The following is a 24,712-nucleotide window of genomic DNA, read 5'->3' on the forward strand; positions in this document are numbered from 1 at the left end:
GGGCAGCAATTTTCCCCTCCTGTTCCACAATCTTTCTATCTCTACTGCATAGCCTACAGAACCACTGATGAGTCTCGCTCATTTTCCCAATTCCCACGCCACTACAATCTCCCCAATGAAAAAAAGTTACTGCATCCATCACACCAGACCCTGGAGCTAACGATTCTACGGCATGTCAGGCACTTTACACTCATGGTACAAATCGATTTTAGTGACAGAAAGACAATTAAGTTACCGGAAAACAATGAAAATACTTGTACAAAAAATTAGGCCTACTCGCAACATTGTAAACAATGGTTCAGAAGTTTCTTACTGGAAATTACTTACGAGATGACGATACTCTACAGATATAAAGGGGCAGCAAATGTATTTGGCACACTAAACTATCAGTAAATGCACTTAAAATTGCGGTATGAAGTTTAATCTGAAACTAGTAAATTTTTCAGTCTCTTCAAAAAGATTAATTGCTTTGTTTCAAATGCTTTGAGAGGAGTAAGATGTACAAATAATTTTGTTACTTATATCAATTTTTTTAGTGTTGACTGCAGTTTGTCTTGTGTAGTAGTAGATTCTTCAGGCTGAAATTTTTTAACTTTGTGGGTTCCTGTTGATAAGATAACTGATGAAGTAATTTCTGTTTCTATGATTTTTTTTTTTTTTTTAATTAATGTTATCCCAGTCTTCTATATCACACTGATTTACAATCTCCAGTTTCGAACACAAATTCACATTGTTGTTGCCAAACATCGAAACATGACCTATTCTGTTAGAGGCATGCCCAACTCCTCACCCATTCTACGGTACTAACTATATTCCAAAGAGTTTACAAAACAAAGTGTTTACCAACTTTCTTGGTAAAAGAAGAATCTTGATCAAGTTATATCATTATTTTATAAATGAGCCCAGAAATAAATTTAATAATTAGTGTTAGATTGCATAAATTAATAATAGGAATTGTAAGTGTGCTAGATATTTTGTGATTTCAAATTTTTCCAGAAGAAAAGTAATTTTAACTGTACATTCAGAGTTTGTACATATCGATTGTAATAAACTAATTCCTTTTTATATATTTTAGCCTGAAATATAGTATATAGTATACAAAATCATATGAAATTTTTTTAGTGAAACAGCTATACAAGATTCAATAATATTCATGGTATCAGCTGTTTCTACTAAAGGAAGGTAATGTTAGAGGAGGGTGTCCCATTACACACCTTCAGTAATCCCCAATTTGTGGCACTGTAATTGCCTGACAAAGTGATTTGTTATGTGTATGAGCAGATTGTTGTTGTGGTCTTCAGTCCTGAAACTGGTTTGATGCAGCTCTCCATGCTACTCTATCCTGTGCAAGCTTCTTCATCTCCCAGTACCTACTGCAACCTACATCCTTCTGAATCTGCTTAGTGTACTCATCTCTTGGTCTCCCTCTACGATTTTTACCCTCCACACTGCCCTCCAATACTAAATTGGTGATCCCTTGATGCCTCAGAACATGTCCTACCAACCGATCCCTTCTTCTGGTCAAGTTGTGCCGCAAACTTCTCTTCTCCCCAATCCGATTCAATACTTCCTCATTAGTTATGTGATCTACGCATCTAATCTTCAGCATTCTTCTGTAGCACCACATTTCGAAAGCTTCTATTCTCTTCTTGTCCAAACTAGTTATCGTCTATGTTTCACTTCCGTACATGGCTACACTCCAAACAAATACTTTCAGAAACGAGTTCCTGATACATAAATCTATATTCAATGTTAACAAATTTCTCTTCTTCAGAAATGCTTTCCTTGCCATTGTCAGTCTACATTTTATATCATCTCTACTTCAAGCATCATCAGTTATTTTACTTCCTAAATAGCTTTACTACTTTAAGTGTCTCATTTCCTAATCTAATTCCCTTAACATCACCCGAGTTAATTTGACTACATTCCATTATCCTCGTTTTGCTTTTGTTGATGTTCATCTTATATCCTCCATTCAAGACACTGTCCATTCCGTTCAGCTGCTCTTCCAAGTCCTTTGCCGTCTCTGACAGAATTACAATGTCATCGGCGAACCTCAAAGTTTTTACTTCTTCTCCATGAATTTTAATACCTACTCCAACTTTTTCTTTTGTTTCCTTCACTGCTTGCTCAGTATACAGATTGAATAACATCAGGATCTGACTACAGCCCTGTCTCACTCCCTTCCCAACCACTGCTTTCCTTTCATGTCCCTCGACTCTTATAACTGCCATCTGGTTTCTGTACAAATTGTAAATAGCCATTCGCTCCCTGTATTTTACCCCTGCCACCTTCAGAATTTGAAAGAGAGTATTCCAGTCAACATTGTCAAAAGCTTTCTCTAAGTCTACAAATGCTAGAAACGTAGGTTTGCCCTTCCTTAATCTAGCTTCTAAGATAAGTCGTAGGGTCAGTATTGCCTCACGTGTTCCAACATTTCTACGGAATCCAAACTGATCCTCCCCGAGGTCTGCATCTACCAGTTTTTCCATTCGTCTGTAAAGAATTCGCGTTAGTATTTTGCAACCGTGGCTTATTAAACTGATAGTTCGGTAATTTTCACATCTGTCAGCACGTGCTTTCTTTGGGATTGGAATTATTATATTCTTCTTGAAGTCTGAGGGTATTTCGGCTGTCTCATACATCTTGCTCACCAGCTGGTAGAGTTTTGTCATGACTGGCTCTCCCAAGGCCGTCAGTAGTTCCAATGGAATATTGTCTACTCCAGGGGCCTTGTTTCGACTCAGGTCTTTCAGTGCTCTGTCAAACTCTTCACGCAGTATCGTATCTCCCATTTCATCTTCATCTACATTCTCTTCCATTTCCATAATATTGTCCTTAAGTACATCGCCCTTGTATAGACCGTCTATATACTTCTTCCACCTTTCTGCTTTCCCTTCTGTGGTTAGAACTGGGTTTCCATCTGAGCTCTTAATATTCATACAAGTGGCCCTCTTTTCTCCAAAGGTCTCTTTAATTTTCCTGTAGGCAGTGTCTATCTTACCCCTAGTGAGATAAGCCTCTACAATCTTACATTTGTCCTCTAGCCATCCCTGCTTAGCCATTTTGCACTTCCTGTCCATGTCATTTTTGAGACGTTTGTATTCCTTTTTGCCTGCTTCATTTACTGCATTTTTATATTTTCTCCTTTCATCAATTAAATTCAATATTTCTTCTGTTACCCAAGGATTTCTACTAGCCCTCGTCTTTTTACCTACTTGATCCTCTGCTGCCTTCACTACTTCATCACTCAAAGCTACCCATTCTTCTTCTATTGTATTTCTTTCCCCCATTCCTGTCAATTGCTCCCTTATGCTCTCCTTGAAACTCCGTACAACCTCTGGTTCTTTTAGTTTATCCAGGTCCCATCTCCTTAAATTCCCACCTTTTTGCAGTTTCTTCAGTTTTAATCTACAGGTCATAACCAACAGATTGTGGTCAGAGTCCACATCTGCCCCTGGAAATGTCTTACAATTTAAAACCTGATTCCTAAATCTCTGTCGTACCATTATATAATCTATCTGAAACCTGTCAGTATCTCCAGGCTTCTTATATGTATACAGCCTTCTTTTATGATTCTTGAACCAAGTGTTACCTATGATTAAGTTGTGCTCTGTGCAAAATTCTACCAGGCGGCTTCCTCTTTCATTTCTTTGCCCCAGTCCATGTTCACCTACTATGTTTCCTTCTCTTCCTTTTCCTACTACCGAATTCCAGTCACCCAAGACTATTAAATTTTCGTCACCCTTCACTATCTGAATAATTTCTTTTATTTGATTATACATTCCTTCAATTACTTCATCATCTGCAGAGTTAGTTGGCATATCAACTTGTACTACTGTAGTAGGTGTGGGCTTCGTATCTATCTTGGCCACAATAATGCGTTCACTATGTTGTTTGTAGTAGCTTACCTGCATTCCTATTTTCCTATTCATTATTAAACCTACTCCTGCATTATCCCTATTTGATTTTGTGTTTAAAACCCTGTAGTCACCTGACCAGAAGTCTTGTTCCTCCTGCCACCGAACTTCACTAATTCCCACTATATCTAACTTTAACCTATCCATTTCCCTTTTTAAATTTTCTAACACACCTGCCCAATTAAGGGATCTGACATTCCACGGTTCGACCCGTAGAACGCCATTTTTCTTTCTCCTGATAATGACATCCTCTTGAGTAGTCCCCACCCGGAGATACGAATGGGGGACTATTTTACCTCTGGAATATTTTACCCAAGAGGATGACATCATCATTTAATCATACAGTAAAGCTGCATGCCCTCGGGAAAAATTACGGCTGTAGTTTCCCCTTGCTTTCAGCCGTTGGCAGTACCAGCACAGCAAGGCTGTTTTGGTTATTGTTACAAGGCCAGATCAGTCAATCATCCAGACTGTTGCCCCTGCAACTACTGAAAAGGCTGCTGCCCCTCTTCAGGAACCACACGTTTGTCTGGCCTCTCAACAGATACCCCTCCGTTGTGGTTGCACCTACGGTACGGCTATCGGTATCGCTGTGGCACGCAAGCCTCCCCACCAACGGCAAGGTCCATGGCTCATGGGGTGGGGGTGGGGGGGTGGGGGGGGGGGGTGGGGAATGAGCAGATTATACATTCATAAATAACACAAACTGCAAACTGGGTCGCTTGGAGGAAGCCTTCTTGGTTACCCAAGCCTGCCAACCCAAAGTTTGGTACAGATTTATTGATGACGTTTTCATGATCTGGAGTCACAGTGAAGAACAACTCCAGAATTTCCTCTCAAACCTCAACTCCTTTGGTTCCATCAGATTCACCTGGTCCTACTCCAAATCCCATGCCACTTTCCTTGACGTTGACCTCCATCTGTCCAATGACCAGCTTCACACATCCATCCACATCAAACCCACCAACAAGCAACAGTACCTCCATTATGACAGCTGCCACCCATTCCATATCAAACTGTCCCTTCCCTACAGCCTAGGCCTTTGTGGCAAACGAATCTGCTCCAGTCCTGAATCCCTCGACCATTACACCAACAACCTGAAAACAGCTTTCGCATCCCGCAACTACCCTCCCGACCTGGTACAGAAGCAAATAGCCAGAGCCACTTCCTCATCCCCTCAAACCCAGAACCTCTCACAGGAGAACCCCAAAAGTGCCCCACTTGTGACAGGATACTTCCTGGGACTGGATCAGACTCTGAACGTGGCTCTCCAGCAGGGATACGACTTCCTAAAATCCTGCCCCGAAACGAGATCCATCCTTCATGAAATCCCACTCCACCAAGAGTGTCTTTCCGCCATCCACCTAACCTTTGTAACCTCTTGGTTCATCCATATGAAATCCCCAAACCACCTTCCCTACCCTCTGGCTCCTACCCTTGCAACCACCCCCGGTGTAAAACCTGTACTATGCACCCTCACACCACCACCTACTCCAGTCCTGTAACCCGGAAGGTGTACATGATCAAAGGCAGAGCCACGTGTGAAAGCACCCATGTGATTTACCAACTGACTTGCCTACACTGTGACGCTTTCTATGTGGGAATGACCAGCAACAAACTGTCCATTCGCATGAATGGACACAGGCAGACAGTGTTTGTTGGTAATGAGCATCACCCTGTGGCTAAACATGCCTTGGTGCTCCGCCAGCACATCTTGGCACAGTGTTACACCGTCCGAGTTATCTGGATACTTCCCACCAACACCAACCTATCCGAACTCCGGAAATGGGAACTTGCCCTTCAATATATCCTCTCTTCTCGTTATCCACCAGGCTTCAATCTCCGCTAATTTCAAGTTGCTGCCACTCATACCTCACCTGTCTTTCAACATCTTTGCCTCCACACTTCCGCCTCGACTTACATCTCTGCCCTTACTCTTTGCCTTTAAATATGTCTGCTTGTGTCTGTGTACGTATGGATGGATATGTGTTTGTGTGTGTGTGTGTGTGTGTGTGTGTGTGTGTGTGTGTGTGCGCGCGAGTATATACCTATCCTTTTTTCCCCCTAAGGTAAGTCTTTCCACTCCCGGGACTGGAATGACTCCTTACCCTCTCCCTTAAACCCACATCCTTTCATCTTTCCTTTTCCTTCCCTCTCTCCTGACGAAGCAGCCGCCAGCTGCAAAAGCTCGAAATTCTGTGTGTGTGTTTGTGTGTTTTATTCATTTTGCCTCTCTACCGGCACTTTCCCGCTTGGTAAGTCTTGGAATCTTTGTTTTTAATATACAAACTGCACTTATATTTAAATGCTTTATGCAGCTTGAGGCACAATGACCAATGTTTAGTAGATGCTTTCAATGTCATTTTTCTTCTTCTCTTTGTGTTATATTACAAGAACCTTGGTTAATTTAATGTTTCTTACTACAAATAAATAGTACATTTGAAGTTGTTCATACTGTAATGTGCCTTCACAAGCCCATGCTACGTCCATGTCAAAATTTATACCATAGCAGCTGACTGAGATGAGTCACAGATGCCTGTTAGTTGTCAGTACTGTAAAATGAACAAAATAATATTTACCCTCTCACTTTCTATAAACATGCAGTGACTGCATTATATACTCATGCGTCCCTGAGTTAAGTGGCCAACTACGCTTAGGTCATGGCCGAATTTGTCAGTGCTGGTTACTGTGTTTAAGTTTCTTAATGTTGTTCCCTGACCTTTAATCCTAAGTCTACACAGTGGTCCATACACAAAATTACTGCTATGCCAGACAAGTCACCTGGCTGAAGATATTTAGGGCTACTTGTGCAAAGCTAGGGCATGTCGCTAGTACTATTACAAAACATAGGTGAGGACCACAAATGGCATGAATACTTGATTTAGGCCACATGCAGCCTGCAGGCTGCAGTTTGATGACTGCTGCTTTACATCATTAAGGACATTGATGTAGAAAAGAAGGGAGTCCCAGATAGATGGTCAGTTAGAAAAGGGGTCAAATAGTGATGACATTGATGATGATGATGATGATGATGTTTGGTTTGCAGTGTGCTCAACTGCATGGTAATTAGCACCTGTTCAAATTTCCAATATTTACACAGTCTAGTCTCACCACTTTCACAAATGATGATGAAATTACAAGAACAACACAAACACCCAGCCCCCGGGCAAAGAAAATCCCCAATCTGGCTGGGAATTGAACCCAGGACCCCATGATGCAGAGGCAGCAATACCAGGCACTAGACCATAAGCTGCAGGTGGGGTCAAATAGAGCTTACATCATCCTCCACAAAAGAAATGAAGAACTGATTATCCAGCACACCAGAGTGGCAGCTTCAGTGAACAGCAATGCCATCTTATTGGTGTAGGTTGTGTCTCCTTTCTTTTCTACTTCAATGTCTGTAATGATTTCAAGTATTAAGTACACCTGAGTATGTGGATATAGGCCACGAAACCTGTCATCTCCCGTTAAAGATTGTCATCTAGCTGTATGTTCTTTTTACAAGTTCTATTATCATTGCTGTGAATGCTTGGACATGTTTGTAACACTCATAATTGTTAAGTATCTAGCAACAGACAAGGTGTATTTAGAAGAGTAGAATTAGTAATTAATATAAATAAAGTTTTTTTCAACACTGATGATTTCACCACATTGCATTGGCATGTGTAATGAGTTAAAATGATAATTTTATGACATATTTATAGATTAGGCATTCAAAGTCACATCAGAAAATAATGAGGTTTGCTGAGAGACTTATTCAAACTGGAGCCAACATAAATATTATGGATCATCGAGGCAGGACACCACTACATTACGCTGCAGTAGAAGGAAACAACGAGGTACACTGAATCACTAACCTTAATCAGTAAGAAGTGGAATTAATATTGAGAGCCATGGGAATTAGATTATTGTGCCAAGCCTATGATGTATGTTATAAGTCAGTCCGTGGTTTTATTCAAAATATGTAATGTCCAAACTTACCCTTTACCGGTAGATAATGAGAGAGAGAGATTTCCAATCATGCTAAATACTATGATAAGGAGACATGCCATTTAGTTTTATTCATTTATTTCATTAATTTGAATATTTATATTTTCATTTCTTTAATGAAGAAGTGATCTTGGTAAACACTTTTATGCTTCAGCTGTCGGTTAAAAATCTAATATTTTGCCTAAGACTCATGACTTTTCATTATATACAAGAGTTGTTGGTGTGTGTAAAAATAGTTAAATTACTTTTGATAATGGCTACAACAAGAGGTGTAAACCCAGTTTTCACATAATCTTTGCAGCTCTCACAATAGTGATGGTGAATGGAATTCACTAAACACACTAAGCAGTAAAAGATAGGCATTTCAAAAAGGCTATCACAAAGCTTTTGTTAAATGCACGCATGCACACCCACACATGCAAGCATGCACGCACACACACACACACACACACACACACACACACACATGACAATAGTCTCTGGCAGCTGAAGCCACAGCTGTCAGTGACTACAGTCATGTCTGTGTGAGTTACATGTGTGTGTGTGTGTGTGTGTGTGTGTGTGTGTGTGTGTGTGTGTGTGTGTCTGTGTGTGTGTCTGTGTCTGTGTCTATTGTCTGTTTTTGACAAAGGCCTTGTCGACCGAAAGATTATTTTTTGACAATCTTTTTGTTGTGCCTATCTATGACTCAGTATATCTGCTATAAGGTGAGGAGTAGCAACTGTCCTTTTCATAATATTGTTGCATTCCATCCTGGATTTTCCATTGTTTGAATGAGAAGTAAAAGCTTTTATCTACCTGCTCTCCAGCATGAAGGCGTTCTTGTATAGCTTACAAGAACTCAAAAAGAAACAAAATTAATTCTTCACTTTAATAAGTTACTTTTATAACTACTTAAATATTTTATAACTGTCATCTGATTTCAGAGGTATCACTTTAATATTTTTACATATTAGAAGAACCTTAGTTATAGTCTGGCTCAAAGATTGCACCATTAGTTACAAAGTTGTTGATAGATTGAGCAATGATGCAAATCAACCTCATAAGTGGAATAGTATCATTTTCATAGTATGATGACCTATAGAAATTCATATAAAGATAGCATTTATGTCTTCAGTTTCATAGAGAAGGAATGGACATCTGAATTTAATGTGAGTTTACATCTCTTAAAGATGATGGTGGCCCAAAAACTACAACCACAGATGATAACACTGAAAATTGCAGAGTGTGTTTTGGATGATCTGCATTTAAGAATGTATGAAATAGCTAAGCCATAGGTATTTTAGAAGAAAGAGGAATCATGCGAAGAATTAACTATGAGAAAGCTTTGTGCATGATTATTGTTGCAGTTTTTGAATGCTAACCAAATACATATCAGTATGTGCAAACGATCCTGTAATAGTTTTAAGTAGAATGCAACTGGTTTAACTACAGATTTCTTCTGTGAATGTGTAGCGGGTTCACCATTTCATTCCAAGAACAAAATGCCAATAAAATGTCAGGTGGAAAATGGTGATCCAACATCACAAAAGGCAGAGTCAACTTCATGTGCAGGAAAAGTTATGGTCATATAATAGAGGGAAACATTCCACGTGGGAAAAATATATCTAAAAACAAAGTTGATGTGACTTACCAAACAAAAGCGCTGACAGGTCGATAGATACACATATGTACACACAAAGTTCAAGCTTTCGCAACCAACAGTTGCTTCTTCAGCAAAGAGGGAAGGAGAGGGAAAGATGAAAGGATGTGGGTTTTAAGGGAGAGGGTAAGGAGTCATTCCAATCCCGGGAGCGGAAAGACTTACCTAAAGGGGAAAAAAGGACAGGTATATATATATACACACACACACACACACACACACACACACACACACACACACACACACACACACACACACACATAAACTTTCGGGTAATTGAACATGTATCAGTAATTACAGATTTGTGTAGTTGTATATATACGTTTGGATGTAGCTGTATTGCATTGATTTACTGGTGGATATTGTGTGGTATGACTCCTGTAGTTGATATTATAATTGGTATCCTGATGTCACATGTCTTTGACTTCCTCAGCCAGTTGGATGTATTTTTCAATTTTTTCTCCTGTTTTCTTCTGTATATTTGTTGTATTGGGTATGGTTATTTCGATTAGTTGTGTTAATTTCTTCTTTTTATTGGTGAGTATGATGTCAGGTTTGTTATGTGGTGTTGTTTTATCTGTTATAGTGGTTCTGTTCCAGTATAATTTGTATTCGTCATTCTCCAGTACATTTTGTGGTGCATACTTGTATGTGGGAACATGTTGTCTTATTAGTTTATGTTGTATGTCAAGTTGTTGATGTATTATTTTTGCTACATTGTCATGTCTTCTGGGGAATTCTGTATTTGCTAGTACTGTACATCCGCTTGTGATGTGATCTACTGTTTCTATTTGTTGTTTGCAAAGTCTGCATTTATCTGTTGTGGTATTGGGATCTTTAATAGTATGCTTGCTGTAATATCTGGTGTTTATTGTTTGATCCTATATTGCAATTATGAATCCTTCCGTCTCACTGTATATATTGCCTTTTCTTGGCCATGTGTTGGATGTGTATTGATCGATGTGTGGCTGTGTTAGATGATACAGGTGCTTGCCATGTAGTGTTTTCTTTTTCCAATTTGCTTTCTTTGTTTTTTCTTTATTATTATTATTATTGGGAGCAGAAACAGTGGTAGAAGTACTGCCAGCATTAGCCTTGTTAGTTCATAGGCAGTATTATTTACTCACATTTGGACATTTGCTATATACATATGTGTAAAAGTGGAATTATTTGAAAGACAAGAAAAAAATTATTTAAAGGAGTAGAATTGTAGCAGATGGAACAAATCCATTTGGCTACACTTCAGTGAAATGTCAACAAAGATATGACTGCTGGCTACAAAAAGCTGGAAACTAATCGGAAAATATTGGCTGGTTTTGTACAGCTTGTAGGGGAGTAGCAGGGTTATCTACCATTTCCACAAATGCATTACAAATTGTGCCAGTTTTGCTTCGAATGCAGTGAACTTGCAGTGAACTTCAATTTAGTATGAAATGCTCACTTTATTGATAAAATTGTCTTGAGTTTCCAGCCATGACAAGTGTTTTAAAATCCACAAGCTTTCAGTTGAGTCCAGGTGATGACTGTGTTTGGTTGCTGCTACCACCCATATATAGCTGCACTGCAGGCTGTGACATCACTGGTGCTCACTCCAGTGCCAAATAGGGTAACGGTTTTGTTGTGTGCCTGTTGCACACACTTCAACCTCCCAATGGTTGGGTCCCAAGACACGCTTAGCTGTAGGCTGGTGTCTTTATTGAGGATGTTGTCGCAAATTTTTGTCTCAATCATTTCTTTAATTATGCTATCCCAGAAACTATTAGTCTGTGTAATAACTGGTGTCTCTTCAAATGCAATGCAATGTCTGTTTTTTTAGAGCATGCTCTGCTACTAATGATTTCTCAGGGTACCAAAGGCAAAAGCCTCTCTCATATTCTGTATAGTGCTGTTCAATAGAACACACAATCTGTCCAACAAACAACTGTCCACACCCACACAGTATCTTATATACTCTTGGGGTTGCCTAATTTTTGTTGGAGTCCTGAAGACAGAATCCATTTTATGCCTCTTTAGGAGCAGGCTAATCTTCCTTGTTATTGAGCCACAGAGCAACAAAAATGAAAGCTTCTTAGAGTACTTCTCAGTGTCCTTCTGCTTCTGTGTTTCTCAAACAGATTCCTTGTGAAATCTGCCATTTTACCTCAATACTTTCTGTAAGTCACTCAATTCCTTTGGCAGGTTCTCAGCATCTGAGGCAGCTTCAGCTCAATTCACCAAGGTGTTCGGAACAGAATATTTCTAAGGTTTGATGGTGATAGCTGTCAGGATGCAGATATTGTTCTGTTTGGGTGGGTATCCAGTAAACACTATGGCTAAGACACCCATTTCCTGTATGATAGATGAGAATGTCAAGGAACAGCAAGGCACACTCAGTCTCTACCTCCATCATGAACTTGACATTACCACGGAGATTGTTGATGTTGCCAGTTTCTTGCCTAGATCTAGAATTCTTTTGCATTTTATTTTATTCATTGTATGATGAAAGCAGAAACAGATATACATCATTTGTGGATGAATGTGCACAGTCACAAGTTCATGCAATTTTACATCTCTAGATCTAGTTCACTGATCCATTAGGCTGCTTCATCTGAAGCATGGTAAATGTTGATTATCATTCATTTACATGCTCGAAGAAGACAGTCAGTAATAAGGGGCACCACAGTTACAGTCTGCAAAACTATCCCATCTCCCCTTGTGTATTAGGTGACCACATCTGCCTTGTCTGGTTGGAATCCAGTTTATGATCTTTCATTGATGTGTGGGGAGATTGCATCCTTGTATCCTCTTGGAACAGTTCCCAGCAAGATGTTTGTTGACTATTGATGACTGCTTCGACTGGATTTTCCATGAATGGTTTGACACTGAAAGAGGGTCCAACAAGGTTGTCTGCTGTGGACCATGACTGTTTTCTAGATTTCAAGCATTGTTCTGATTATGCAATATCTCAATGAATGAGTAGCTGAGGATTCTTCTGAATGTTATTCAAAGCCTTCAGGAGAGTTTCTGGTCTTCTTAGAGCTGGAGGTGGGACATTACTGAGAACATAAATCTGTGGGGTGTTTGCTCTGTAAATGAAGTGGAAACTGTCAGTATTTTGACAAACACATTTTCACTAGAAAAACAACTTATTCAAAGGAAAATCTTTATAACTTTTATGTCACTTGATTAACAGTGCTAATTGCTCTAATATCACAAAACTAGGAACACTGTGTTCTGTAACTGGCATCACAGATAGTTTAAAAAATTACTGTTATTTGACAGAAGCCATGTTACAGTTTAAAAGACCTGCAGAACTCGAATGAGTGTACATAGCCATTAGTACTTGGTTGCATAATCTTTCACCGTAATTATATCTGCACAGTGTTTTGGCATGGAGTCTATGAGGGCAGCCAAAAATGTAGGGTGATTTTCTGCCATTCTTTAACCAAAGAGTGCAATATTTGTCATGGTTCATGAATTTACATTGCTTTAGACTTTGATCAAGTTCTACCCACAGGTCTTCAGTCAGACTGAGCTCTGGGCTTTGGCTATACCACTTAAGCATCCTTACTCACATCCTTCTCAAGAAGTGTGCTTAGGATCATTGTCATGTTGAAATTCCCAGTTCCATCCCATTTTACCTTTTGGATGGGGCAACATGCGCTTTTTCAAGATTTCACAGTATTGAAATGATCCCTAATGCCTTCAATGGGCACCAGAGGGCCAACACCTGAATGAGAGAAGCATCTCCACACCAGGACATTCCCATACCATGCTTAACAGTGGATACTTGGTACTGGATATTGTTTCTTGCATCAAGCAGTCTTTGAAAATATCAAATTCCATTGGAAGAAAACAAATTAAACTTACTTTCATCACTCCAGAGCGTATGTGAGCACTGTTGAGACACACAGGCCTTATGCGCCCTGGCAAACTCAAATCAGGCTTTCCTATGGCTTTTTGCTTGGGCAACAGCCATGAAGATTAGACCCTCTGAGGATCCATTTTATGGTACTGTTCAGTATTTGCACATTGTGGAATTCACGCAGCTCTCTGTATATGCCAATAGAGGTTTTCTTTGGGTCGTCCTGTCCAAACCAGAATCATGACCAACATGTGCCTGAGACTTGCCTTGCTGTAGACCATCGATTACCACATTCTTGAGGTCTGCTGAATACTCTTTAACTTTCAGCATGTTGCAAACTTGATAAAAACAAAACAAAAGCTAATGTAAACCAAAGGTATTCCATGTAACACTGACACCTGTTTTTGTGTTGTGACACTGAACCACAGTGTCAAAATAATTTTGAACTGATCACAGCAACATTCAGTGTTGCACTTACTGCCTCTGCACTGAATTCTGATGCATGTGTTTATATGGATGTGTGCTGCTGCACAGTGAGCACAGTGGGCTGACTAGGCAGGGAAGTACACAATGCACATCCTAATGGTGAAGATGTGTTTGTCAAAATAATCATTGTCGCTTCTGTATAGCCCATAATTATTTGCTCTGCTTGATTCAGTTTTATGTCTATCTTCTTAGTGTGAACACTGTTGATCCACATTGGCAGCAGAGTATGACAATGTTAAGGCTGCGCTTCTTAAAACATGATCGTTAGCTCCCCATGAGGTACCAGCAAATTTTTTAACAAAGTTATTTCTTGTTTTGCCTTTAGCAACTATGTTGGAAAGATGCTAATTGTAACTTAGTGTTCTATCTAATGTTATTAGGGGGTATTTTTGTGCACTGCAGTGTGACAAGACCTAAGCCCTGTATCTGACTTTTTGTTTCTAAATTGCTTACCAATTGCATAGTTGTCTTCTGAGCATTTCTCTGGTGTACAAGTATGAAACTGGAATTTTCCTGTAGATGGTGCTAGCTGTAAGTGTAGATCCCATGAGACCACGTCTGCAGTGCCATCTTTTTCCTGTAATGAATGATGTTGAATGTCAGCACAAAATAACCCAATTTTCTTAAATCGGTATCTGTCTCAAACCCTTAAACATGTTGAGTTTTGTGCTTACAAACTACACTTTTTGGACAGTATTGTTTTTCTGTTATGATTTGAAGAAAACTGCTGCAGAATCGCATTGAATGCTTGCCAAAGCTTTTGGCAAACATGCTCTTGGGAAAACACAGTGTTTTGAGTGGTTCAAAAAATTCAAAAGTGATGGTTTTGATGAGAGAAACGATGAGCACAGGAAACCACTGAAAAAGTTCAAAGACAATGAATTGCAGGCCTTATGGGATGAAGATGTTATTCAAACTCGACAGGAACTAATGAAACAATTGAATGTGACGAAGAAAGCTCTATCTCTTTGGTTGAAAGCTATGGGAAAAATGCAGAAAGTGGGAAAAAGTGCTCTGCATGAACTAAATGAAAGACAGCAAGGAAATCAAAAGGCCACTTGTAAAATGCTGCTCACCAGATACAAAAGAAAGTTGTTTCTCCATCAAATAGTGACAGGTGATGAAAGATGCAGTTATTTTGAGAATCCTAAGCATCATAAATCATGGATGAATCCAGCCAAACCAGCGACATCCACTGCAAGACAAAATTGCTTTGGAAAGAAGATAATGCTCTGTGTTTGGTGGGATCAGAAGGGTGTCATCTATTATGAGCTGCTAAAGCCTTGTGAAAGCATTAATACTGATTGCAACCAACAGCAAACGATCAATTTAAATTGAGCATTACATGAAAAATGACCAGAATATTGAAGAAGGCAACACAAAGCCATATTGCTCCATGATAACACCCCATCACACACAGCAAGACAGGTCAGGGACATGATTAGACCATTCAGTTTAGAAATTCTAGGACATGCAGCTTATTCTCCAGACGTACCATCTGATTATCATCTATTTGCATCACTGGGAGATGCTCTCATTGAACAATGCTTCAATTCGTATGCAGATGTATGAAAATGGCTGACTGGTTTGATTCAAAAGAACTGTGTTTTTGGCATGGGATACATAGCCCGCTGAATAGTTGGGAGAAATGTATAAATAGCAATGGAGATTATTCTGAATAAAGTATTGTTTATCAGTTTCAAGCAGCAAATGTGTAATTATTGCAACCAAATTCTGGTTTCATACTTCTACACCTGGTAACTGGATGAACCATTTCTTGAAGAATACATCCAAGACTTCTGTACCAGTGGATAAGATAGTTTCAGCATCAGAAAAGTTAGAGCTCTGGGCTATGCAATGTCATCAGCATAAATGAATTTTCTTGCAGATGTTTCCAGTAAGTTGTGTGTGTACAGGCAGAAAATAGGGGATCTAGAATGGATCCTTGAGGCAAACCATCCTTAGTTTCAATATTCTGCATCTGTCATTGTCAAAATAGAGCTGAAAGCGTGTATTGCTTAACCTGTTGTAAGTAGGTCTGTAAGTTTATGATGTGGGCCAACACTCTTGAATTTTGAAAGAAATTCTTTTCGCCAAACAGTGTCATAAGCAGCTGATGGATCCAGAAAGAAAGCAATACTTACTGATTTCTTTTCATACATATTTTTATATAAATATATTAAAAACAAAGATTCCAAGACTTACCAAGTGGGAAAGCACCGGTAGATAGGCACAATAAATAAAACGCACAAACACACACACAGAATTTCGAGCTTTCGCAACCGGCGGCTGCTTCGTCAGGAAAGAGGGAAGGAAAAGGAAAGATGAAAGGATGTGGGTTTTAAGGGAGAGGGTAAGGAGTCATTCCAATCCCAGGAGCAGAAAGACTTACCTTAGCGGGAAAAAGGATAGTTATATACTCGCGCGCACATTCTTAGAACTATCATAGAAAAGTGTGTAAATTTGTAAGTGCAGCAATGCTAAATGAGTTCCTTAATACTTATTTTATTTTCTTCTTATTAGTTACTTACACATGGGTGTTCTGTTGCAGGGAATAATACAGCTCACAAGAAAGATGATAGAAGCTGGAGCCAGAGTGGACAAGACTGACCATAATGGCAGAACACCACTACATTATGCGGCACAGGCAGGAAATTATAAGGTATAAAATTATCAAATTCTGATGCTCTGTAATATTGAACTAAGAGGTAGGTTTCAACCAGACACAGGCTACAGGCTCTCCTGTATGTTAAATATTTATTGTTGGGATAGCAGTAGTCAGCCAGATATTTCCCAAATGAAATTGTCCTTGGTATACTCCCTGTTGCCATTAATAACCAGACTTTCTAATCAATTGTTTATATTTAGCTGTAATTTAACATAGGTACACTTTTCCTTCATGATCACACTTATACTCCTTTAGGAGGATTATACCAAATTATAGAAATGGCCTACAGTTTTTTCCCCTCCGCTGCCATCATGAACAGTGACATAGTAATTTTGTGCAGTTTGGTCTAAGAGTCATTCACTGATGTAACAGATCTCTGTGGTGTGTAGTTGCGGTGAAATCTGTACTCTGATTTAGCCATTCAATTGGGTTGGAAGTCAGTCTGTTGAAATATTCATTTGTTTTATGCAGACAGATGTTGTATTCAAAAACAAATGTAGAGCTTTAAATTATTCTTGTAGCAGGAGTAACAGACAATTATTAAATATTGATTGAGAGACTTCTATAATTATGGACCATGAAAGCAAAATCCAGCGAACCAAGACACAATTGAAAAATATGTCCTAAATAAGGCTTCCCTTGCCACATTTCATAATAGAATCAATGGAATCACTGAGCACTTGTTGCAATGGTTAGACAGGCCATTTGTTGGGAGAATTGTGGCTCAAATACCTGTTCACCCATAAAAAATAGTTTTCTCATTGTTTTCCTAGTTAATGTTAAATGGTTTCTTTCAGATGGCACAGATAACTGGACAAGTATTGTGCTTCACCGTAATCAGCAACAAAATTTCAGCTTCTCAGTACAGGGTTTATGCAGTGCATACAGACTATGGAGAAGTGCAAATACCTCTCAATTAAAAACATAAATACCAGCATCACATCCAGGTGTTAATGAAAAATGTGTTACTGTAGTCTCAAAAATAGACTGTACATAAATTGTATGCAAGTTCACTTAATCAACAGTATGTCTTTTGGTTATAGTTCCATAATTCAGTCGTATTTCACTGCGTAAATCACTAGCTGAAAACGTCATGGCCAGAGTGACCAAACTGGGAGGGTGATAACCATTGCTTCTTAATCCATACCCTGTTGTAACTGAACATTTATCTTTTACACTGCACAGCCACTTCTTCTTATGTAAGGATCCACTCCACAGTCAATGTGGTGCTCGTCTGATTGTGGCTCACTTTTCTACTGGACTGCCCTAATTTGGCCACCTTGTGGCAAAACCTTAAACCGTGCTGCCATTCTACCTCGGATGCTAACAGATGACCCCAAAGCAGATGATATGGTTTTACATTTTACCTGTGAAAGTGATTTATACTCCTCTCTGTGATACAGGGCACCTAGCCTCATAGGCTACATGAGGGATTGGAGTGGTGTCCTATCACCTGCTCTGAACCACAGGGCCCATGGCTCGCCTTGCTCGGTGGTCCAGACTGACTCCCACCTTTCCTGCCATTTTAATTCTTCTTATTCTTTTACATCTGCCATTGGTTTACTGTCCCATCGTTGTTGTTCTATTTCCTGAAAGATCACCATGTTGCTAATTTTTGTGTGGTAACAGAGGGTGTGGAAGCACCAGTCTGATACAGAGGGTTGTGATGCCATGACTAATAATGAAATATAATTTTTACCTTTCTTTTACTACCTAGTACTTCACAGGTATATTTCTGATAATGTAGAATATTTCTCATTTGGTTATACAGTGTATAACATGAAGTGTGATTATGTTTACTTTGTAGGAGTAATTCCACTACATAAAGGAAAACACTTATGTGGAATTTATACTGTGAATGACCACCTTTTTTGTACTGCACAAACACAATAGATACATACATTAACGAGGGAAACGAACACTGGTTGTGTCCCCCAAAGAACCCCGCTCGCAAAGAGAATTTCTCAGTGCCTTGTCTACTATCGACTTGTCACTCCCACACAGCCCCCCCCCCCCCCCCTAAAGTGCGGAGCACCCAGTATGGTGGGGTACTTAAACTTCACCTCTCGGCCTGTGCCTGAGTGCGGATAGTGCAGTTGTGGGTGCTGCTTGATGATTCCGCTGCTGCATCAGGTCCCCTGGTGTGGGGCTCCTGTGGGTCACAGCTGTCTGGTTCTGTGGAAGGTGTGGGTTTGTTGCAGGTTGTGTCTGAAGTCATCTGTGAAACTGTAGTCGGTGCTGTCATTGTCCAAGCAGGTTTTACTCGCTCAATGGAAACCTTGGTCGACTTTCCCTGGAGTAGGATATCCTTTGTGTGCGTGTCCCTCCCTAGCACTCGGTATGGTCCAGTGTACGGTGGCTGTAACGAATGATGTACCAGGTCTGTGCAGAGCTTGATGTAGGAACAAGTATCGAGGGACTTGTGTATGAATACTGGATGTGTGTCGTGCTGAGACGTTGGGACTGCACGTAGCATCTCTGCCTGCTTCCTCATTTGTTGCAAGAGATGGGGTAGTTGTGTGTCACCTGTGAGAGGAACTGGTGCAAGGAATTCTGCTGGAACACGGAGTGGTTCTCCATATACCAACTCTACTGAGGAACAATTGATGTCTGTTTTTAATGCGGTCCGTAACCCCAACAAAACCAATGGCAATGCTTGAGTCCATGAGTCCTCGTGGCACATCAGGACAGCCTTTAAAGTCCAGTGCCACCTTTGCACCAAACTGTTTTGCTGCCCGGGTGGTAGCTAGTAGTATGGTTTCGTTGGAAGCTGCAGAGTTTTGACAGTTGTTGGAACAGTGTCGACTCGAACTGGCGTCCTTGATCGGTGGTAACGAAAAATGGGCACCCATAACGAGCCACCCAAGTTTCCAAGAATGCCCGTGCACTAGTCTGGCACCACTTGATTTTGCAAGTGTTGCCTGTCCACTAGTGGCAGCAGCAGCGTTATCAATATGTAGTAACTGTGGCCCTAACTTTGGGGTGATGTGGTTGTTCTTGAGGTTGGTGTGAGTGAGCAGTTTGGTTGGGGACTCCAGAGGAGCCACGAGGGCAGTGCGAGATCATGTCGGGGTCACCACTTATGTAGGAGTAACTTCACTACATAAAGGAAAATACTTGTGTGGAATTTATACTGTGAACGACCACCTTTATTGTACCGCACAAACACAATAGATACATACATTAATGCAGGAAATGAACACTAGTTGTGTCCTCCAAAGAACCCCGCATGCAAAGCGAATCTCTGTGTCTTGTCGACTGTCGACTTGTAACTCCCACAACTATGCTCTTTTTTATACGAGTTCCCTATGTAAAGATGATGATTTTTCAAATAGGTTTATTAAATGTATTTTGTGAAATGGAATGCAGTAAGCAGAAGTGTTGTAAGAACTGTGGAGTGAGAGAGGGGTATCGATAGTTGTCAAGTTGAACAGAGTGTGGGAGACAGTTGCGGATGGCGCATAAACATGGCAGTACAAAAGCAAGTATTGTGTGTAGTACCATATTTACTCGAATCTAACCCGCACTTTTTTTTCTGGTTTTTGTAATCCAAAAAATCGTCTGTGGCTTAGAATCGAGTGCAAAGTAAGCGGAAGTTCTGAAAAATGTTGGTAGGTGCTGCGACAACTAAGTTCTGCCGTCGAATATATGTAGTGCTACACATGCATTCTTTGCAAGCACAAAGATAAATACTGACTCCAAAACCTCTGCGTCAGTAAATAAATTAAAAAAAGGGGGGTGGAAGATGAGCTTTTTTTCTCCACCCCGAGTTCATAAATTATCCAATGAAGTAAATGCAAACTCTGCATTGTTCATCTTCGAATGTAGCAGCATTTCAATGTAAAATCTGACTGGCAAGACTGTTTGGGATGTTTGTTGATATCGCCAACTCTACGTTCTGAATTTTTTCCTACCTGTGAGAAGAGATGGTTGTTAATAGGAACTTTTATGTATTGTGAATCACATGCAATATTCTCTTCACCATAAGAATAATATGAATATAAACATTTTGCCCTGTATTGTTTCGTGTTTGCTGCTATCTCATTTAAATCCTGTCTGCCTAATAAACTACGAAACTAGAGTGAGACAACAGAAACGTGGAAGAATATACATATCATGTCATGTTTATATTCATATCATTCTTATGCCTAATAGTGGTACAGTCAGAAATGAAGCACAGAAATTGACTAGATTTTTAAATCTAAGATTACTCTAATTTCTGTGCAGAATGTAATGTACTAAAGAGGCGTCTGCAAAGATTTTCAAACGGAGAAAAATTTTTGCTTAACTCTCGTTCAGAACATCTATCATACACAGACTATTATTTGGTTCTTGTTGATAATTATTGAAGAAAGCAGCAGTGTAAGTAACAACAAATAGCAGTCTCTTGCCATTGTTTTGCTAATGAGACGATTCCTCTCTTTTGTATTTAGTAGTAAGCGGAGGTGGCGTGCACAAAAGCAAGCCATGCCACGAGCGGCAACAGGTCGTAAACACACGTTATCAGAATGCGACAAACAATGCATGACACAGTACAGTAATGCATTTTCACCTTAAGAGTAGGGTGACCAAACGTCCCAGAAAACCGGGATTGTCCCGGTTTTCATCCCTGTATTCCGGTGTCCCAAAAATTTGTTTCGGGACACTCAAAAGTCCTGGAATTCAGTTTTTAAATACATTTCGGGAAACTTTCTCAAATTTTTGGGATTTCGCTATATTAAAGGAAATACAACACAAGAAATGAATATATTTTAGCTTATTTGTCTAAAACCTCCATTGTCCCATACTAGTAATCACAGTATCAGTATTGATACACTCAGGCAATCATTTACTTTGAGAGGTACTTTGGCCAATAAGTAGTAAGTTGTATTATTGTAACAGAGCTATGAAACCGTCCGATTGTCGCGCCACTTACTCACACACTCATTGTCAGAACAGTGGAGTAGTTGATGTTTTGTCAGACAAACTGCAATAGTTATTTCTCATATTAGTGGTATTATTGCTGCACTACTGTGAAATGCAATGCCGAAACTTGCCTGCAAGTTCAGTGAATGTTATTCCAAGGAATGGAATTTCATTAAGAAGGTCGTTTTGATTACGAAGCAGAGTGTTCCGTATGTAACTGTTTTGTTAGTAAAGTCATGGTGGACGTTCCGACACAGTTGATCACATCAGGTCAAAGAAACACACTAACAGATATAGTGCACCGAGCTGCAGTAACTCTCTACAAAATTATTTTGTAAAACATCAGTCAAGTGAAGAGACAAAAGTTCGAGCAGCCGAGCTTACACTTGCCTACCACATGGTAAAACATCACTAGACTTATAGATCTAGTGATTGCACTAATAAGCTTAACAAAAAAAAGTTTAGTTCAGTAAGAACTAAAGTGTCAGGCTTAGTGAAAGGAGTTATTGCTCCCCAGAGTGTAAAGGAAAGCCTTGATTACATCAAAAAGTCTTCTTTCTACGGGATATCCACAGATGCCAGCAATCATAAGGCCACTAAAATATTTCCGTTTGTTGTTCAGTTTTTCGATATTAATCAGGGAATTCAGATCAAACTTTTGAAGGTGAGTTCCCTACCTAATGAAACATCTGACGAAATTTCAAGAGTTTGTATGAATACTATCGAAATGTTTGATTCTGAGAAAAATAAATGTGTGGCATTTTGTGGAGACAGCACCAACACAAACTTTGGCAGTTTAAAAAGACAAGGCAAATGCAACATGTTTAACAAATTAAAAGCAACATTGCATGAAAACATTGAAGGCATAGGGTGCCCTGCACATGTTTTACATAGTAGTGTGCAGACATCTGCTGACAATTTAAGCTGTGATGTTGAAACTATCATTATGACGGTATACTCACACTTTTACATATATACTGTTAAAACAGAGAAGCTTAAGGAGTTCTGTGAATATGTGGGAACTGAATATATGAATGTAATGTGTCACTCGAAAACTCGCTGGTTATCACTGTTTCCAGCAGTTGAAAGAGTAATCTGCTTGTTTGAACCATTAAAAGTCAAAGAATGTTTGCGTACTGTTCCTTGGTGTGTGGTCTCATGAGGATTGTTACAGAGATAGATGAAGCATGTATCATATAGAGACTCTTACTTTATGCCTTGGCTCTGCATGATGCACAACATATGTAATTGTATGAGTGTTTAGCAGATTCTACACATTTGAAATGGAACTATTTGACTTTCTGTTGTTTGATTCTTCAGAAGTCAAGACCCTTGTTTACGATTTTGTGAGAAGAGGAATGGTTATTAAACTCTCTCATAAATGTTATTGAATGGGGCTCTATATATTTAAGGGAACATAAAGAAACTTATTGTATTTCAAGTCGACTACATAGCTAATTGACGAGTATGTCAATGGTAAAGTTTGTATATGTGGTCATTAGATTACGGAAAATAAGAAGATATTATTTTTTGCCACACCTCAAGAAAGCATTAGAACATGGCAACCAAGTGACAGGACCCAAAGAAAGCGGGAATTTTATGACATATAAATAGAGATAAGAAGATACTGAGTTGCCTTAGCAACTGTGAGTAACAAGACAATGAAACTGTTAGGCAGAATTTGATTCTGGCTAAAAGAAAAAGGGGTGAAAAAGTTAATAAGTGCCTAACAAAGGAAGACACAGAGAATAGTTTGACTAAGAAGATTTAGTGTGGGGATGTAAGCAGTCCTCACACATGTCAACCCAGCCGACGTATACAAAGTAACCAGCCGACACCGACACGGTAACCAGCTTCCGTTGCCATCTTGAACTGCCTTTCACCATTGTTGACTTAGTGTCCACTAGCCAACACCGATGTCACAACCACCATTCGATGCTGGGGGCGCCTGTTCTCTTCAAAAGTGCCGATTCTACACCTGCTCAGCGATGCAGCCTAGACCTCTAAGACGGGAGAGCAAAAACCCTTAACTGTTTGGTAAAGTTGAAAAAACTGCAGGACAATAAAATGTGGGTGAAGTTATTTTACACATTATTGTATTTTAGGTTAGATGATTACTAGGTCAAAGAAAAATAGAGAAATGGATAATATTTGGAAATTTGGGCAATGACTGTAACAAAGGAAATGCCAGACTGGACTGAGGTAGCAAATTTAATTAAAGCACTAAGCCTTAAATTAGATAACCAGAGACAAGAACTAAGTGCTAGATTAGATAACCAAAGTTGGATGACCAGAAGGCTAATGCAGCCACTCTAAGTGAAAAGTTAGAAGCACAGAGTGAAGCTTTAAATCCTAAATTTGGTGTATTAAATGATAAAGTAGAAAATTTATGATTAGATTTAAAGAATGAATTAAGTAATTCTTTAACGGTCCAAATGAATCAAATGTTTATGGATTTTAGCCAAAAGCAGGATTATCAATTTCAGAAGTTGACCCAGAAACTAGAATGTGATATTGAAGATAATTGTAACAACATAGAGTCTTAATTTAATAAAAATTAGAATCTACTGAAAATGTATGTAATGTTATATTTAGTTTTGTAAGACAGGAAATAAATGTTCTGAAAGAGACCATAGATCAACCTAAGGATGTAATATCAATTAGTCAATCAAAACTTCCAGGTGTTAGTATACAAGCTGTCAGTTTATGAGTAAATACTATAGACCAAGATTTCAAAGAAAAAAATAGTCGGCTTTGACATTATAAATGTAAGTAGTCTGGCGGAAACCTTTTAGCTAATTAGAGAATGAGAAATTTCTGAGAGTATAATCTCTGAAAACGCTGTTACTATTCCTTTTTCCAAACCTAATGACATTGACAAGGTTATTGACAAAGAATTCATACTTGTCCATGACAAAGAAGAAAATAGAATAACTTTACGTAATGTTGTGTTACCTTGTAAAGTGGTAATTGTTTTGTTCTGGGGAGACTTTCACACAAAAATTAACTGGTATGCACTTGCTCCACTGAGGTTAATCTCAGATCCATGGGATCCGGGTGGAGTTACATCTGTTCCCCAGGGATGGTAACATTCTGTGTTAATGGGCAGAGATGACTGTCAGTTCCTGAGTTGTTTTCAGTGTTACTTCTGCATTAGTTTTCCTACACTGAATTCCCTTCAAATCTTCAACTTTTCTGTAATCTGAAACTTCCTGGCAGATTAAAACTGTGTGCCCGACTGAGACTCGAACTCGGGA

The 24,712-nt window shown here is 39.3% G+C and overlaps 2 protein-coding genes across 4 annotated transcripts in view; both read left to right on the forward strand.

The window, feature by feature from the left end:
- Positions 1 to 24,712, forward strand: part of LOC126284419 (serine/threonine-protein phosphatase 6 regulatory ankyrin repeat subunit C-like) — a 591,030-nt gene that overhangs the window by 163,296 nt on the left and 403,022 nt on the right. The window lies entirely within an intron of this gene.
- Positions 1 to 24,712, forward strand: part of LOC126284427 (serine/threonine-protein phosphatase 6 regulatory ankyrin repeat subunit B-like) — a 254,964-nt gene that overhangs the window by 161,155 nt on the left and 69,097 nt on the right. For 2 of the 3 annotated variants that reach the window (XM_049983349.1, XM_049983365.1), the window contains one exon: positions 16,434 to 16,544. In XM_049983349.1, the coding sequence (XP_049839306.1) occupies positions 16,434 to 16,544 (111 nt within the window). Of the gene's footprint in view, positions 1 to 7,624; positions 7,760 to 16,433; positions 16,545 to 24,712 lie in introns of all 3 variants that reach the window. The other variant, XM_049983357.1, reaches the window with a different exon arrangement.

This window comes from Schistocerca gregaria, chromosome 1 (genome assembly GCF_023897955.1).
Source record: "Schistocerca gregaria isolate iqSchGreg1 chromosome 1, iqSchGreg1.2, whole genome shotgun sequence".
Lineage (NCBI taxonomy): Eukaryota > Metazoa > Arthropoda > Insecta > Orthoptera > Acrididae > Schistocerca > Schistocerca gregaria.